Genomic DNA, 18,939 nt, shown 5'->3' on the forward strand with positions numbered 1-18,939 from the left:
GGAGGCAGACAGCTGCATGCTGATAGCCCGCTGTGTGCCTAGCGCTCACTTCGGCCCGTGTTCTTTCCTGATTCTGTAAAAGCTTTTTGCTACAAGTCCACCCAGGCTGACACTTATCCCAGCACGAAGGGCCAGCACGAGGCCCGTGCATCATTTAACTCCCACAGCAGTGAGTGGGACTGAAGTGGTGCATGGGCTTTGCTCTGGCCATCTGCACAGTGCCAAGTCTTGCTCCAAGTGCAGTTATCACTTACCAGGGGCAGAAAGACTTTGCTTTAAGTTGCACTGTTGGGACCGGGCTGGTTTTGCTTTGCATGCAACCACGTTTGCTGATTTCAGGCTTGGAGGGAGACTGGCTATTCTCTAGGACCCTGCAGGTGCTGGTTTCTCACTTGTACAAATGGCTTCAAGGCTGCAAGTATTTAAAAGAACCACTTTAATATTCTGTCCCCTATATACATCTACTTCAATTTTTAAGAAAGGGAGAAAACTAGAGATGGCCCTGGGACTTGGGAGTAGCTCCAAAGGCTCCTTATGGCTCTCTGCTTTCAGTTACAGCCTCAGCTGAGGCAGTGCTTACTGGTATACACAGTAAAACACAGCCTGGTGATTTAATTTTGTACATCGCTTAATTCCCTTGCTGGAGCCATTTTCAAGGGCTTCTTTAATTGTTACAAACTATTCGCTTTTTTCTTCCTTGTCTGTGCCTTTCAGTTTAATCCCATCTTTTTCTTCAGTTCATGTGCAGCACTGTGGATCTTGCCAGCTGCATGGCTGCAGAATACAACATCACTCCTGACCGGGTGGACATATGCCTTATCAGCAACCTGACTTCCAACTACAGCCTGGGCACATTGCAGGGATTCTGTGACAGTCCTTTGCCCAACTGCAACTTTCCAGAGGTACTGCTTGAAATAAATGGGCTGCATTTGTTTGATCTGAGAAGGGGGAGTAAAAGTGTGCAGTAGATCTCAATGATTCAGAGGAAAGGAGGTTGCTCCTGGGTGATCTTATAGGGCCAACACAAACTCAGGTGTCTGAAGTTGTTGTCATGAGTCCACATTCATGTTTAAGTTCCCTCAGGGCTGAATAATTGGAAAGCTTTTATGATTGTTTCTAATGGCACAAAGCAAATACCTTTTACACAGAGGTAGAATACTTTCCCGGGAAAATCACCTTTTTGCTTAGCTATTCAAAATCTTTTTAGGTCACAGCTCTTAGGATTTGGGACTTTATGTCATGGTCATCTGGATTATTGGGGATCTCTCAGATTTATGCCTGATTTATAACCATACAGATATCCAAGATGCTACTGATGTCCCTGGTGTCCTACTGAACAGGTTTCCATTTAACCTAATGGAAATATTGTCACAGTCTGATTCAGTGAGGTTTTTCTAACTAGCATTACATTGGCTTTCAACCCTGCAAAGGCCCTGAGTGTGTTCCAGAAAGTCCCAGTAGCAAAAGCTGGCATGATGGAGAACTGGAAACAGTCTGTGCCCATCAGAAGGTGGGGAGGAATGATGATGGCTCAGGATAGGGATGTTTCTAAGCAATGGGGAGCAGCCATTGTGCACGCAGAGGATGCTGTCACCACTTTGAGCCTCTGCTGTTCAATGGGCTAAGGAGGGGGAGACCTGTGCTCTCCAGGGTGGATGTTGGATCTGGTGCTTCTGCTGCCTGTTGCTCCCAGTGTGCTTTCAGGATGTTGTGGGATCCTGCCCTTCAGCCACAAGGAACATCCACACATTTTCTAGAAGCTGAGGAGGCAATTAACAAGCTGTAAAGTGATTTTCTCAAATAGAATATATGAGCTCAGAACATAAGTATATTTATTCTTCAAGTAAGGCTTGCTTTTAACCTTTTTCAAAAGGATGGATTGTCTCAGACCTCTGACACAATCTGGTACACTCTGTCTGCGGAGAGTGGAAGCTTAAAGCCTCACAGATTTGATACCTGGAAGGTGATGAGATTGATAACATGCCTCTCTTGGTTTTACATCTATACCAGCTTTCCCAGGAGCCATACACTGAGCTCACAACCTGCAACCACATTTGAAAGCACTGGCACGCTAAACATTCAGTGTCAGAATGGCAGAAGTTTGTGCCTGGTGACTTGGTAAAGCAAAGCATGGCAGAGGGCTCTGCTCCCACACATCCACACGTGTTGTTCCTGCAACATCTGGTAGAAAAAGCGATCAGCGTTGGTAGGAGCGTGTCCAGCCTGTATCTTGCCAGTGGGTTCAGTGTCACATTAGCAGGGTAATACCTTCCAGTTGGTCTCGAGTGGATGTGTAAGTCACGACAGTGACTTGGTTTCGTGTAATGTGCAAATACTTGGCTTCAAGACTAGAATTCTAGTTTAAAACAGGAAGTATTCCAGCATAATTGGTTGATGCTTTCTGCTAAATTAACAGCTATGTCCAGGGTGAGCCTGCACCACAGCTTTTGGGTCTACAGCTGTGAGCCTTGTGCCTCTAGAGTGTAAAACAAATAGTGTTCAAACCAGAACAATGTATTTGTCCTCAGTTCAGATTTAACATTTAAATCCCCTGTAATGTTGGAGGATCCCACACGCAGAACCCAGTTTACATGTTCATTCAACTCAACCACATGACTCCCAATCCCTTTCTTATCCCTCTGTTCAGTTTCCTTTGTTTTCAAATTTGATTTATCCTGCTGACATTCATTTTTCTTCTGTTTTTTTTTCCCCTTTTTGTCTTTATACAGTACTTTACCTACAGTGTCTTATTGAGTCTCCTGGCCTGCTCTGTGTTCCTTCAGATCAGCTGTATTGGAAAACTGATCCTTATGTTAATCATTGAATTTATATATGTTCTCATTGTGGAAGTGCCAGGGGTGAACCTTTTTGACAATGCAGATCTCCTGGTTACAGCTAACACCTAGTAAGTGCCTTTCACTTCTGAAATCTTCACCTAATTTCTTTCAGCCAGTGATTCCAGTGATGGGAGTGCCAAGGCCATGGTGCAAGCAAGGCAAGGGCATGGTGGCAGGGCAGGCACTGCTATAAATTAAAGTCACTTCAGCTCTTCAGAGTTGGGGATCACAGTTCCCTTTAAGAATTTTAAATCTGGGATTTGACTAATGAACTGCCTATTAATAACAAAATGTAACTGCAATCAGAGTGGATCTGTGTTATTTTTCTTCCTGAAATGGGGAGCAGTTAGTCATTCTCACTTCTTCTGATAATACAGTCTCAATATAGAAATGTCTTTTCTCAAAAAGAAAAACATCTCCAGCAAATTTGAGGTGGCTCAGGGATGTGATAACGAACCACTGCAATATTTAGACATCTGGTGTGTCACAGTCAGGTTGGAGTTGTGTATGGGAACTGTTGATCACAGCCTGAACCTCTGATTGACCACCTAAGGCAAGCAGTGAGTCAGCTGTGGGAGCACAGGTGAAGGCAGTTCACCCGTGCTACTGGAAGGGGTGAGCTGGCTCCACCTCTCCTAGATCCCATTTGAGTGCTGACTGCCACTGAGGAAGTATCTCTTTCTGGAGATGGCTCCTTGTGGAGTTTACTGCGAGCCTGCGACGCTGGTGAGCATTCCCTTATTTTGGTTATCTTACCGTTGTGACAACCTTACTAAGCCTAACCTTTGTGCACCTATTGATTGTACAGCTGGCATCATGTGGTGGTTGGCATTTGGCTAGGGATCTCCTTACAGCTGCTATTGGCCACATGTTTGCATCACCTTGGTCTCACCATGACATCCTCAGCTGTGGGACCTGGACTGGTTGGGAGTAGCCAGGTGCCTTTTTTTGCTAAAAAAGTAGTTTGTCTTCACCAGGTCACATATTAATCGTGGTTCCAACCTCCATCCAATGACAGGAGAGGGTTGCCCCTCTCCTGAAGGGCATGTCAGGGAGGTAATTGAGGCACATTCATAAACTTGTCCTCCTCAACAGCTTTGGAGTTGGATTGTTTTGTTAACTACTTGTTTTGATGACTTCCCTTTGTGGGCAACAGTTGTACTTGAGTGTGGGTAGAACATGAAGTCATGACTTAAATGACAGCAAAGGATATTTGCATAGGCACTGAGAAGCTCTCTAATAGTAAAGATCTGGTAAGGAGAGAGAGAATTGAAGAGGAAAAATTTCCAACACTGATGGTTTAAAGGACAGTTTAGGTAAATTATCAGTCAAGGATTATAGCTAAGGTCGTTTCAGTCTTGAGACAGGAAGGTGATTGAGAATACGTCTGTGGTCCTATGTTGTTTTGTATGCTTTAAAAGCAGCTTGTGTAATTGCTCAAATTTCTTGATACTCATTCAACCCCACAAGCTGGATGTGCCTGGTTACTTCTGTCCTCTGCATAAATATCCTATGACTTTTACCATTTCTGCGTAGCCCTTAACAATTGATGGAGGTGTGACTTTTACATCCGTTGGCAGTGATCACTTAAATTATTTTGTTAATTCGTACAAATAAAATCATGTAGGAAACCCCCTGGAGCTTTCTGTGAGGGTATGGGAGAATGAGGTTTTTCCCTCACTTCTTTTTACAGATGATGTGTAGTCCAACAGTGGAAGCTCTTTCACATTTTCTAAGAGAATTCAAGAAACAAAAGGTTTTATATCCCAAATATCATTTAATTCTTGTAAGTCAAGCACTAAGTGAAATTAGAGCACTTAGAAGTATAATTTACGTCATTCCACAATCTAGATGTCAGTAATAAAGTAGAGAAGGTTAGCAGGTTTTCCCAGAAATAACTTTGTGTGGTGCTGTATTCTCTCTCATTAAATTGCATTTGTTTTGTCCTGAGAGCCCTAAGGACAGCTGCTTACTGCCCCAAAGCCTGGCAGTCCCTTTGTGCATTTGGGGAGCTCAGAGTGTGACGCGTGGCTCAGAGATGGACCTTCTTGTCCAGCTGATAGTTTAAAAACAAAAAAAAGCAATAATGACCTAATGCTACTTTAATTGGTTGCCTGTTGTAGCTCCATAATTACTGTCTGTTCTGCAGCCATTATTGGGCTCTGACTAATTAGAAGTGATGCAGATGTCGCTTCGCACTTCTGTGTACAAACCAACCAGCATGCAAGCAACTGAAGAGCTGACTGCAGTATGTTGGGATTTGCTCATCCTGACTGTAGTGCCACACCAGCACGGTGACACGGGAAGTACAACAGGATTCAGAGCTACTGTTTACTGCCTTACCTTTATGCTGCGCAGGAGATTATAATAACGTGTTGGATTTCAAGATATGATGGGCCAGTGTGAGCTCGTTTGCTGCATTCCAAAGTCTGTGTTACTGCTGAGGATTTTAGAGCAAGCATAACACCCACAGTGAGCTGCAGGCTCAGCACAGAGGGTCAGATCTTCCACAGTCTGGTTGTAAGACTGAGAGATAATGAGAGCAGGCAGTCATCCCTGACCAGGCAGTGATTTAGGGGAGCTGAAGAGCCATGCTACGTGCACCAGACATCTCTAGCTCCAACTGGATCCATCCTGCAATGTAGGAGCTGGCCCCGGAGCTGCATCCCCAGACACACACAACCTGGGCTTCATTGTGTGGTCAGCGCTGGAGCTGGCCAAGGGAAAACATTTGTACAAGGCAGCATGGGTTGCAGAATCCATGCCAGAAGGAACTGCATGCTCAGAGCTGCAGGAGATATCTTTAACAAACAAGATTAGAGGGTAGCTATGCTTTTGTTTTTTTTTAATTTTATGCCCAGTTAGGTTCCCTCAGTGTTTTCAGTTCTGATCATTTCTAGCTCTGTGTAGCACGAGCAAGCTGCAGACTGACACACCTGGCCAAATGTGAGATTCTCAGCTAGAGCTGTATCCCATTAGCAGCCTGCAAACCTTTAAGTGCATCAACGTCACTATAGTCAGGACAAGCAAATCCAGTGCTTGCTTGCTTTCCAAATAAACAGTATTTTAGAAGATACATATATTGGTTCTCAGCCACCTAATACTCCACCCACACTTGAGAAAAAACCAGCAGCACTAAAGCAATTGATCAGTCAGGAACTCAGCCAGCTGCTACCTACTAGAAAGCTCTTCTCCATCCTTTCACTGTAAGAAAAGCTCGCCCTCCATCTTCAGCAGCTCTGCTTCATAGGAGCCCTTTGCATGCCAAGTGCAGTGAGCAGAAACAGCAACCTGCATGAGGCTTTTCTCGGTGCTCCCATGTGCAGTACGTGTAGCTGAGCACAGCACAGGAGATGAGCACCTTGCAGAAGTGAGTAGTGATGGGGTAAAGGGGCTAGGCTTGTCTCTGTGTTAGAATGCATGGGGAAGAAGGTAACTATCTCTCATGAGCCGTTCACCCAAGGCTCCTTTAAATCAGTTTTTAATGACTGACCTAATGAAGCAGTGACAGATGCACAAGCGTTTGCTAAATATCCCACACTGACATTAAAATCCCAAATGATTGTCTGACTCTGAAGGCTCCTTAGGTGTTTTAACCATGTTAACCACGTGGCACAGTCACAGACAAGGTCCTTTTTTCTCCCCTCATCTTTCTGTTGCTGACTGCTTTAAAAGGGCTACAGCCCCGCTCAGCGTCAGCAGTGCCACACTGCAGTGGTTCTGTTGCATTATGTGCAGAGGGGCGGGTGCTGGAGGCAGCAAAGCACTCCACTAACCATGTCTGTGTGTTTTTGTTTTTTTTTCCAGCATGTCAACAAATTCAACGTTACCATGGTGAGTCTCTTTGGCATTACGTATTTGTATGGGTTTTATCAGTAGGTATTTTCTGTTCCCGAGGCACAGTATCAGCACACTGACTTCTCAGCAGTGCCTGGTACTTGTATGTACACTGCTGTGTTCTGGGGCAACGCAGTACAAATGCCCTAAATGCACTGAGTAGTGCTCTTTTATCTCAACTGATGCTCCCTGAGCACCCTTCTCCCTGTGAGAACTTGCTTTATAGAGCACCACACAGATCATACTTGGAGTTACAAGCTGAAGCTTTTATCAAAATATTTTCATGCTAACATTGGTATTCAAACCATTTTTATTTGCTGGCTTGCCGGAAGGGTTGGGAATGTATGCTAATGTTCTTCTCAGCTACTGGAATTTCTATAAAACAATGACATTTAAATCACACAGAATCACAGAATCACCCGGGTTGGAAGGGACCTCAAGGATCATGTAGTTCCAATCCCCCTGCCTAGCAGGGCCACCAAACATACACATTTAGATCAGGTTGCCCAAGACCCCGTCCAACCTGGCCTTGAACACGTCCAAGGACGGGGCATCCACAACCTCCCTGGGCAGCCCGTTCCAGGGCCTAACCACTCTCCTTGTAAAGAACTTCCCCCTAACATCCAACCTAAATCTTCCCTCCTTCAACTTGGATCCATTTCCCCTAGTCCTGCTATTGTCAGCCCTTTTGAAGAGTTTACTCCCCTCCTGGGTGTAGGTTCCCTTCAGGTACTGAAAGGCTGCAATGAGGTCGCCCCGCAGCCTTCTCTTCTCCAGGCTGAACAAGCCCAACTCCCTCAGCCTGTCCTCATAGGGGAGGTGCTCCAGCCCCCTGATCATCTTAGTCACCCTCCTCTGGACCCTTTCCAAAATCTCCATGTCTTTCTTGTACTGAGGGCTCCACACCTGGACACAGTACTCCAGATGGGGCCTCACAAGAGCCGAGTAGAGAGGGACAATCACCTCCCTGTCCCTGCTGACCACCCCTCTCCTGATGGAGCCCAGGATCCCATTTGCCTTTCGAGCTGCCAGAGCGCACTGCTGGCTCATGTTAAGTCTCTCATCCATCAGGACCCCCAGGTCCTTCTCTGCCGAGCTGCTCTCAAGGACCACTCCTCCCAGCCTGTACAGGTGCCTGGGGTTCTTCCGGCCCAAATGCAAAACCTTGCACTTTGCCGTGTTGAACCTCATTAGGTTCACCCAAGCCCAGCTTTCCAGCCTGTCGAGGGCCCTCTGAATGGCATCCCTTCCTTCCACCGTATCAACCGCACCACTCAGCTTGGTGTCGTCAGCAAACTTGCTGACATTTAAAGCTGCTAATTAGTAAAGCAGTAAGTGTAGAACAGCTCCAGACTTTGGAAGCCAGGGAAGGCAGTGCACGACACTAAATGCAGTCTGAAGAGGTGTCAGTATTTTGTTTTTGCCAAGTGTACAAGTGGCTGAGCATGTATGGTTGCTCTCTTGAAAATGATTTTTAGGTCGATGTTAACGTTTGTTAGGAAGTTGGATTGCATTTCTAATTTCAAGGTCCTGCTTTAGGAACCAGCACCTGTAGTCCAAAGTCCTGAGGTTTTTTTTCAGGTGTTGCTTTCCTTTGACTAATGTGGGCTTCAAGGGGAAGGAAAAATGCCATTTCTTCAGAGCTTGGTTAGTCCTGAAGTGAGAACTGGGATGTGTGGCTGAGCTGTGTCCCTTCACACTGAGAATAACCTGGCAATCCTGCTCCTTGTTGGCCACAGCTCTCCAGCAATGACACGAGTTGCACTGAAGATCGTCACCCCTGTCATCATTACAGTCTTTGTCCTGGCACTGTACTTGCACGCCCAGCAAGTGGAATCCACTGCAAGGCTTGACTTCCTCTGGAAACTCCAGGTTAGTGGACATCGCTGTGCTGAGGAATACTGGAGTCTTTGGGGTTAGTATGAAACTGCTGAGTTATTCATAAGTTTCGGAGTGTTATAAAATGCCTTTGAATGTAAGCTGAATCTGATGTATAACTGGGCATACTAGTAACGTTCATTTCTTCTTTTGTACTTTGCCTTCTGAGTGCTTCTCATCCTGGTCGTTTAATACTCTGTTTCCTTGTAAATGCACTTGGGGTGGTCCCTGCCATAGAATATCATAGATCTGAAGATCTAGAACAAACTCAAGCACCTGAGCATGTCACTGTTGCAGAGACCTGTAATAAAACATCTGTAAAGATAAGCAGCTCTTACTCACTGCTGATTTGTTTCCCATAGTTCAGCTTCAGTTTGTGTTCAGGGATGTGAAAGATTCACAGGTGGATTTTCATTCACTCTTAAGCAGTGGAAGTGGCTCAGTATCCAGGCTCCATTAGCCACTAGGAAGCAATGCTGGGTAACCAACATCCTACAGACAGTGCCTTGCTTTGCTCCTATCCCTGGGTTTGTTGTTAGTATTTTTACTGTGTGTGCCCATGAGTGACATTAGGGCGTCCTGTGTGATTCTCAAGCAAGCAGAACACCTCTCAGCTCAGCCCACGGCCCACAGCTGGAGAACACAGGTCTCCTATAGATTATTTTTACCTTCTGGATAGTACAACATCATTCTAATAACAAACTTCACTGATTTTTAGTAGGAATCACTGCAGAAGAAGCAATTAATTAAAGCTCCTTAGGAAGCAGATCAACAAACATTGTTATCCTCATTTATAAATGGTAAAATAACAGAAGAGATGAGCCGACTTGGCTGTCCCAAGTCTGAGCATACTGTTTCTCCAGGCAGAGCCAAATGTTTTCCTTGTTCTGTCTGGACATATCTTCTAAAACATCCTTCTTTGCTTAACCCCATTTCCAGTCAAACATCTTGTTTTAGAAACCAGAAAAGATGCAAAGTGCTCTGCAGCTTGTCCCTTTGCCAGCATGTGGCAGAGGGATGTTGGAACAGTAATCCCTTCTATGTGGTGGCTGATAAGGATGGCTGTGCAGTGTTAGTCCATCATGGAGTGCAAAAGTGCCAGATTTGCTCTTTTTTACTCCAGCTCTCCAGCAGTAGCAAAAGTCATTTGAGGGGGGGAGGGGGGAAAAGAAATTAAAAGAAAACCTGTTTTAAAGGGCTCTGCAGTGTTAAGAGAATTTTGACTGCTGCCTCTGTTGAGCAAGTGGTGCACAGGATGGCTCTGGGGCACCCATAAGCTGAACTGCACATTGTCCCTTCAGCTTGTTGTGCATTCTGCAGTTATTGCCTGACCCTGCTTTTGTCCATTGGTCTTTTCCTAGAAATATTCAAAACAGCAAAAAGTAAAACAAGGGGTAAAATATTGCTGCTTATATTGGGGTAAAGGAAGAGAGAGAAGCAAGCATCTCTACATTTCTACCTACAAACTTTAAACAATGACCTGAGGCAATGCTAGTACTGAAGACATCCTGCTGGAAGTTCTGGTTCCAGCCTCAAGTCCGCATCTGTTAGAACAAAAACAAAGCAGCTCATTCTCCTCATGGTCCCCTTTGCCCAGAAGTTCCCCTTCTGCCACCAGAGCCAAGGGCTTTACAGGCTGGTGAAAAATCCTCTTCAGCCTGTCAGTCCAACCTGTTTCATGGGCTCCACTGTAAGTGTGTTATGACCATCATAGTACCCCATAAACCTTGTGGAAAAGGAGGGACCACGTACTCAGCCAGGCAGAAAGGCCCTTTGGCTTTTATATACATGGGCACACAGACACACAGTCTTCCACTGCAAAATGTGAGCCTGCACTGCTCGTCTCTGCCCTCCTTTGCCATTCCCCCCTTTCTTCTATTTCTGTCCTCCCTGCAAGCTCGTGCTCAGCATTTTTCTTTCCCTCAGAGCAGTTACCCAAAGATATAAGCGTGTCACTCTCACCTCCTAAACTAGGCCACTGAAGAAAAAGAAGAAATGGAGGAGCTGCAGGCCTATAACAGACGCCTCCTCCACAACATTTTGCCGAAGGATGTGGCAGCCCATTTCTTGGCTCAGGAGCGGCGGAATGATGAACTGTACTACCAGTCCTGCGAGTGTGTGGCTGTCATGTTCGCCTCCATTAGCAACTTCTCTGAGTTTTACGTGGAACTGGAGGCCAACAATGAGGGGGTGGAGTGCCTGAGGCTGCTCAATGAGATCATTGCCGATTTTGATGAAGTAAGTCACAGAAAATTCGTGTTGCTAAAGAAAACTGAGCGATGAGTTCATTTATTTGGGCTTTGCTGAGCTTATGAAGGAAGGTGGCTTATTGAATCCTCGTGTCATGTTTCATTTCTCCTCGCTCCAGAAATCTTTAATTCTTTTTCTTTCAGATGAAAGTCCCTTTCCTTCCCTTGTCCATCCTCAGAATGATTAATCCCCTTTCCTTCTGTAATATGAGTAATGGAGACTCTGTCCAGCACTTTGTAGTGCTTGTACCAAGGCAGGGTACTTGGCAAGGACATGCCAGCATGTATGCGTTTGACAAGTTTATTCAGTTCCCTTGCAATTCTCTTGTGTAACAGATAATAAGTGAAGACCAATTTCGGCAGCTGGAGAAGATCAAAACCATTGGCAGTACATATATGGCTGCGTCAGGCCTCAACGACTCCACTTACGACAAGGAAGGGAAGACGCATATCAAAGCTCTGGCTGATTTTGCCATGAGGTTAATGGACCAAATGAAATACATTAATGAACATTCATTCAACAACTTCCAGATGAAGATAGGTAATGTCACTGTTTATGGGATTAAGTATTGGTAGCTGTCATTCTGAGCCGGGGATCTTACAGAGAGGAAACTGCATAGACATTACCTTAGCTGTGCAGGGACGTTGATTGTTCTGTACCCAGTGACAGGAAAATAATAGCCTGCCTGCCTCAGCCTCTGTGAAATGTCAGAGCAGTTCAGTTAAGGCTGAGATGTTATTACTAAAGCTCCCTGGAGAACCAGGAGCGATTGAGCAACAGTCCTCTGTGCACAGAATCTGTTATCACAGCATGGTCACACGGGGTGGTTCTGCTTGGGCTCGCTGCACCTGCGATGTGCTCTCCTGCCCGCACTCCCAGTGGTGCCATTCAACAGCTGGTATTGGACAGTGGAATAAAAGAGACAGGAGAGGAGATTAAAGAGTGAGGATGTCCAGTGTTGAGTTTACTCAAGAGGCTTTCAGGCTGCCACACTGCCCATCTTGCAACTGCCCAGCATCACAGTAGCTGTGTACAGATGTCCAATGCTTGGCAGCTGGATGGCAAATAACCCTTATCCCATTGTCTGGCATTGGAAAATAGCTGTGGATTGAGCAGCTGATCAAAGCAGCCAACTTTAATTTACGATGTCTTTTCCTGATTGAAAAAAAAACCTGCCTCAAGCTTCATATGTGACACATTTCTCCCCTACTTCTAGGCCTTAATATTGGTCCTGTTGTAGCTGGGGTGATAGGGGCACGTAAGCCCCAGTATGACATATGGGGAAACACGGTGAATGTAGCCAGCCGAATGGACAGCACAGGGGTGCCCGACAGGATTCAGGTAAGGCGCTCACTGGAGAACTCATTTATACTGCCTGTGTCACTTATGGTTTTTTGAAACTTAATCAGAATTGGAATTTGTGTTTTATTCATTTATGTCATATACACAGCACTGAGAGAAAAGCAAACCGGGGGATGCCAGTGGTAGCATCACATTATGCCTTTAATTTTGACCAATGGAACAGCCTTGGGTCAAACACTTGCAAAGTAGTTCCGAGTGGAAGTGTTGAGCTGAGTTTCCTTCCAGCTGTGATGCCTGCCACCCACCCTGTGGGACTGCACACAAGTGTGGGCTGTTTGATTTTGCGAGGATTTGAGTCACAAATGTGTTTCTGTCTGTCACTTCTCTGTTTGCTGTGCCTTCCCTGTTGTGAGGCTAGCCAGGAGCCAGGCATTACTGGAATGGGAGTAACAACCTGAAGAGTGAGGGCAGTTAAACTGGTTAATGGAAAGCTGCAATCCAGGCATCTCCTTGGTGCTCAGGCAGTGACATTCCCAGGGATTCATTTCACTGTCCTGCTTTTGCTGAGCCAATGCCCACACCTGCAGATTGTCGTTCCCTAGGAAAGTACTGAAGAGATGTAAAAAATAATTACAGTAACTGATGTGAAAGCCGAGAGGGAAAGTTCATGCTGTCTCTTTTCAACTCAGCTGTCAGGTAACCAGATCAATCTGGATCAGTATTTATCCAACACCATTTAAAATGTCCCTCAAGACAGTCCCCAAACAATTTTTCTTCAAGTTAAGCAAAACAATACAGCAACATTACAGCAATAGGAAGGCAGGCATGGAAATATTAGAAGCTACCTGAAGAAGGATGAGAAAATACGAAGTAAGAAAGGGTTTGCCACTGAGCAGATAGGAATTAATTAACAGGAATTTACTGCTGTTTTTGTGGTGCTTGTTTGTCAAAGTTCATGTTCATGTGAGGAGTTAATGTTTATGTGACGTTCACACGATGGGTCTGTCGGTGGGGCTAAAAACCTCAAGTGCTGTGAGTTAGATGTCAAAATCTTGAGGTCTGGTTGGTTGAGGTGCCTGATAGGATTTTGCAAACTACGCTTTGAGCCCCAGTTGGTAACTGAGAGCAGCGAAATACCTAAAAGTTATGTCTTGGAAAGTGCAGCTCTCTCCAACTCGTGTACCTGTATGGCTTCTGTAGCTGCTCGGTTTCTAAAGGCTGTGTTTGTTCTGCAGCTTTTGATATCCAGTCTCTCAGTGACTGATACGAGAGTCAACTTAGAAACAGAACGATCCTCCTTTAATGTTACCTGTTGTTCACCTCAAAAGCAAATGAACAGACTGTGTGGAAAGCATGACAGGCACTTGTTAACTCTCATTTATTCCGCAGGTTACCACAGACATGTACCAGGTTTTAGCAGCCAACAACTATCAGCTGGAATACCGAGGGGTCATTAAGGTCAAAGGCAAAGGAGAAATGACCACCTACTTCCTAAATGAAGGGCCTCCAATTAGTTAGCACCAACTGCAGCATCGCTCAAGGATGGGATCTGCATTACAGAAGATTGTGACTCAGAGAAGAATCACTTAAAAATGCAAAGCAGTTGAAATTTCACACAGTGACTCTAGAGCTGGTATCAGCAAACTCTTTGGCCACCTGTCCCCAAAGGCAATGGAGAGAAACCACCTGGGATTTGCTCCTGGCTGAGTGCTAAACCGACCAAAGATGTGTACTACAGCATTCACAGATAAGACGTGAATTTGGAGTTCTTACCAAGGCTGCTACTGCAGGATGATCTAAGAAGCTATTTAAGTATTTATTGACGCAACACAACATTTACTTGGTTGAAGGAATGTATGATTCACTACAAAGCATTATTTTGGAATGGATTTGCACTCCCATAACGTTTCCATCCCATACTGCCAGCTATTTGAAGTGTACCACTGTGCTTTTATTAGCTGTTTTGAATGGGCTTTCAAAATTGACACCCACTGTTGCAGCACACAAAAAGGCCTTTTAGAATGGCATCATTAATGTTTTAGTGTGAGAAGACGTTTTAGCCCTGGCCTTCTTTTCTCCCTTCTTTTACATGGCTCAATGACTGCTCTTCTGAGCGGGGCTGGCACATCTACTGACAGGGAAGATCGAGATCAAGAAAGAAGGTTGGACAAACATATTTATTACAAAGTCTTCTGTGCTCATCCTCGGTATATATCAGTTTACATGGGAAAGACTAGATGTAAACAAGAGACACTTTGTGGGAGAGAACTCCCCTGAAATTTGTTGTGGGTTTTTTTTTTTGTTTTGGTTTTTTTTTTTTGTTTTTTTTTTTGTATTTTTTATTTTGTAATATTGAAAACATGGAGATCTAACAAATACCAAATTCTATATTTTGTAAATTATATATAAATTAGAAGGCAGGCTGTCCACACCAAGGTGTGTTGGGAGGTGTATATAACCTGTTAGACTTGTGTAATTTTTTGTGCATAATACTCTGAACACAGACTTGGCAGTTTTCAGATTATCACTATACAATCAAACAACAGGTGAGGTTCCGGGCTGAATCAGATGCATTTTAAAAGGAAAATCCAGAAAAATCTGCAATCCTGAAGAAGAGGAAAAAAAAAAAAAAAACCAAACCCAACAAGGTACAGTAGTTCAATGCAGCATTCACACAGAAGGTGGCATCTTAACAAATGGAAATAGGACTTATTTTATGAGCTTTAGCTAATGAGACAGTATCTGTCGAGCATGTTAAAAAGCTCTAAGCAGACCTTCTAATTAACTGTAACAGGAACTCTTATGAGGAAAAAAAACCTGAACTTTTATTTGGAAAAAAGCAATTTTCAGAGATGGATTAATAGGATCTGATGATATGAGAATCGTCTGATATTGTAACTGCCATTTAACATTACAAAGAACTATGTACTGCAGCATAGAGTTGACTTTCCTGTAGTAAGCACTTATTTAAACTGTCACATTTTCCATTTTCAGGAGTTAATTAGCTAATCTTCAAAAAGAGGCTTTGATGGCAAATGTGTGTATGAGATGAGTGACCTTAAAATACAGTGCCATTGATATTGTGTCCGACATCTTTATCACTAGCGGGGGTTTATGAATAGTTCACTGTTACCATTTATGTACCTTTTCTAGCTATGAAAGAAAAATCCCTTGATATTTTATTAAAGAAAAGATTTTAAAAAGTTATATTTTTTATATTCTATGAGGGGTGAGTTTTGATATTGAATTTGGCTAGCGCTAAAAGTGGCTCCAATCTTTTGACATTTAATAAAGTTCTTTTCCACTCTTCTCAGGGCAGAATTATTGTAGTACTAACACCTTAATGGTTGCACTGTGGTGGTAATTTATTTTTTTTCCTACTTGACAACAAGAATAAGTAAAAATCCATGGGTCGGTCTTGATTAAGTTGCCATATTGCTAAGCATAACCCTAGCATTAAGCCATTTAAGTGCGAGCTTAAATGGCATTGCCCCTTCCCTTCCCCTTGGAAACATTTCTGAAAAGTATAGTATAGACTTCTGTAAAACTGCCAAGTCTGCCCTTGTACTATACTTTTGCTCCTTGCCATCCCTCCTGGTTCGCAGAATACTTACGTTGCATCACGCCATTATGCATTTCTTTCCCCTCCGCCTCCCACCCCCTCGATCCCCTCACTCAGCTCCATTACCTCCATGCCATACACTCACTTTCAGGTTTGCTTTCTGCTTTATGAACGTCTGCAGTCTTCTTAACTTTCGATTCATCTTAGGAGGTTGTGTTGTCAATGAAATTTCAAGTCCCCAGTATCTCTAGCTGTGATTGTTGACAGTGTGTCATGATCATTTCAAGGGGTATTCACACACTCTTTATTCTGGATCTTGCAAAAATGGATACAGTTATGATTTCCCATGGAAATTGAAATCTATTTAAGTAATTTAACTATATTAAACACTGTTTCACTGGTAAAGCGTGTCTGTTTTATTTTAGATGCAGCTGGCTAGTGAAGAGATTGGATGGCACAGAGCAGCAGTCAGTTCTCAGCTACAGAGGGATGATGGGGCCACACCAGTACTGTACAGTACACACTTAGAACTCTCCCAGTCTCTGCCTCCACAGGGGGCATCCCAACTCTAGTGCAGGAATGCTGTACACATTTACCTTGAGCCGTTAGTCCTGGGACAGCTGACACATCCTGACAACTGACACATCCTCACAGCAGCACTATGAATAGCTGATTTAAAAAAAAAAAAAAAAAGTGTATTTGAAGTAGATCATAGTTTCCAAAGCATTCCATAGATACCTGTCTATTTGTCCTCACAAAGACATCTTAAAGAAGGCAGCTGCTTGGGCAACACAGCCCCTATCAGTTTTCTAGGTAAAAGTTGCTGCTGGATTGCTCCACTGAGTGCCACACTTATCTACACCAATCCCCAGAAGTCTGAGGTGGAACTGGGAAACAAAAGGCTCCATCTTCTCACTGATTTTTTCCAGTTCAGGGTCCTTATATACAGGGAGGTAAAAATGGAATGAATGACTTCAAATCTGTTCCTTGTTAGGTGAGATTTCATATGTGTACTGAGACTAAACCTGCATTAAGAAGGAGGGATAAATGTCTTAAAAGACAGGCTTAAAAAAACAGCCCTCAGGAAGGTGCTGGGGAGTTGCTTCATGCTTTGTGTCATAAAGCAGCATCTCAGGACATTACCTGACATAAGCCACTTTTGGGGCTACCTGGACAAGGGTATTCCTAAAGGGAGGGAAAACAGTCTTGTGCCCTCTCGTTCAAGTTGAGGATTGTTGCCCACACCCTCTGTTTTCCCTCAGTGTTTTATTTTCCATCCAAAAACCATTTTGATGAATGCTGGCTGCATTGTGTCTGCCTGTGCAGAATGAAATGGTACCTGTAGGAGGCACTGCATTTGTTACAGATGTCCTGCACTGCCAGCACACCTGGACCCCATCTTCCTACATTACATTACTTGGGAATAAGCTGCAGCTAAAAACACTGCCTAGGCGGAAATATTTGCTGTCCAACAACCTTCTTGACTGCTTCTGAAGACAGCCATTTCGAGTTTGAACTTATGGGGGGAACGGGAGTTCTCAAAATTGTCTTAGGATGTCTGCCAGCTAACCCAAAAGCAATGTTCCAATTAAGGGGTGGCAAAGAGCTCACTTGGGATGCAGTCTGCCAGGATCAATGTAGCTGAATGAAGCCAAACCAATCCAAAACAAATGAAAACAAACAAGCGAAAACTCACCTCAGGTTCCATTCTCTTGCTCCTCTGTCACGAGCTTTTCAACGGAAGAAGCTGGAGCACTTTAGTGCAGTGAAGGCAGCAGCATCGGGCAGTCAGCAGGCAGGCAGTTTGCTGTAAGAAGCAGAGGTTTGCTGTTATCTTCTCATCCCCAAGCACCTCTCTGTCCCCATTTTGCTCAGTAGGGCTGCACAACACGGTGGGGAGACCGTGTGCCTCATGTCAGGCCTGTCCTGCCCAGGATCAGCATGGACAGAGAAAGCTGCACCACCAGCAGCTGGCCCTACATCTTTTCGAGCACACTGTTTCAGATCCAAACACCTATTGCCATCTACTGGAAACAAATACGCAGCTTCAGCTGGGCAGCACAGGCACACTACCCCAAATCAGTCGTTCCTTGGTCCTTCAGTAAAGAAATGATTGATATATTGAAGAATCCATACTGAAAGTTAAGTAACCACAATATTTGCAAAGGAAACCGTTTTCCGTCATCTTGTAGATCTCTGCTAGATTTGAAATATCTAAAAATCAGTCCAAGTACCACATAAATACATTCCAGGATGGAAAGCTGCCTTCTTTCTACATCCCCTCACTAGATACATTCCTTACATGAGAGAGTCAGAGCCTGTGTACGTGATTTGGACCCAAATACTGAATGTAAGAGAGCAGACCACCAAGAGAAAGCTCAGGCACTAAAGAAAAGCACATAAGGAAAAATGAATTAAATTTCTAGAAGCTCAAACTGGGCATTCGGGGGTAATCAAACCTCATACACTGTGCAAATCAGCCAAGCGTCGGGTGATTCTTTACTGCAAGCGAACTCAGATCATGACACTTTGTTCAAAAACAAAACACAAACAAACAAAATGATAGTGAGGCAGCTGGATCGACCCATTCCAACCTTAGAGAGGACAAACTCCATAAACGCAGCATGACGTGGGCTCTGCTTCTACTAGATGCCACAGAACAGCCAAGCAACAGTGAATGGCTGGCACAACTCAAACCAAAACAAACCACGTTGCTCCAGAGAGTATTCATCTTTCATTAATCCATCCTCACAAGTCCAACTCTGATGTCTGCAGCTACCAGCAGGGAAGCACCTACTATTCCTTCAATAACGCTGGATTGTTACAAGCAGACAGGAAGCCCTGGGGATTACCAACCACCTTTCACCTCTAAGCTGCTCCCGCTTATCTTGCATTTCATCTTACACAACATTTCAGCACATCCTGACATTACAGTCAAGCTCAAAAGCCACATTTTTAGCACGTAGTAACAGCAAGTGATGAAAAGTCAGACTACCAAACGTGCATCATTGAATTTTCCTTGTGAAATTGTTTTTTTAATCGGTGCCATAAAAACAAGCAAACAAAAACCCAACTGTCCTCTGCTACGTAACAGTTGCATTCATTCACTACACCTGCTAATCATCCACTACTTTAATGACAGCAGAACTGGAACAGAATCATGGCTCCACATGCTCTAGCAAAGGAAGTTTTCATTCCTTAAGAAAAGAATTCCTTAAGAAACAGCAGGAAGGGGTCACAGAGAAAACAAGATTATCTGCTGACATATAAACC

At 44.2% G+C, this 18,939-nt stretch overlaps 1 protein-coding gene across 2 annotated transcripts in view; it reads left to right on the forward strand.

The window, feature by feature from the left end:
• The window catches only part of ADCY5 (adenylate cyclase 5), a gene marked incomplete at both ends in the record, with an annotated part of 196,308 nt that extends 182,686 nt beyond the window's left edge, over window positions 1-13,622 (forward strand). The window contains 8 exons of one of the 2 annotated variants that reach the window (XM_079538863.1): window positions 738-902; window positions 2,730-2,905; window positions 6,645-6,671; window positions 8,414-8,546; window positions 10,527-10,790; window positions 11,138-11,342; window positions 12,019-12,143; window positions 13,494-13,622. In XM_079538863.1, the coding sequence (XP_079394989.1) occupies window positions 738-902; window positions 2,730-2,905; window positions 6,645-6,671; window positions 8,414-8,546; window positions 10,527-10,790; window positions 11,138-11,342; window positions 12,019-12,143; window positions 13,494-13,622 (1,224 nt within the window). The remainder of the gene's footprint in view (window positions 1-737; window positions 903-2,729; window positions 2,906-6,644; window positions 6,672-8,413; window positions 8,547-10,526; window positions 10,791-11,137; window positions 11,343-12,018; window positions 12,144-13,493) is intronic. The other variant, XM_079538864.1, reaches the window with a different exon arrangement.
• Window positions 13,623-18,939: the final 5,317 nt, after the last annotated feature.

Source organism: Tetrao urogallus (genome assembly GCF_951394365.1).
Source record: "Tetrao urogallus genome assembly, chromosome: 8".
Classification (NCBI taxonomy): domain Eukaryota; kingdom Metazoa; phylum Chordata; class Aves; order Galliformes; family Phasianidae; genus Tetrao; species Tetrao urogallus.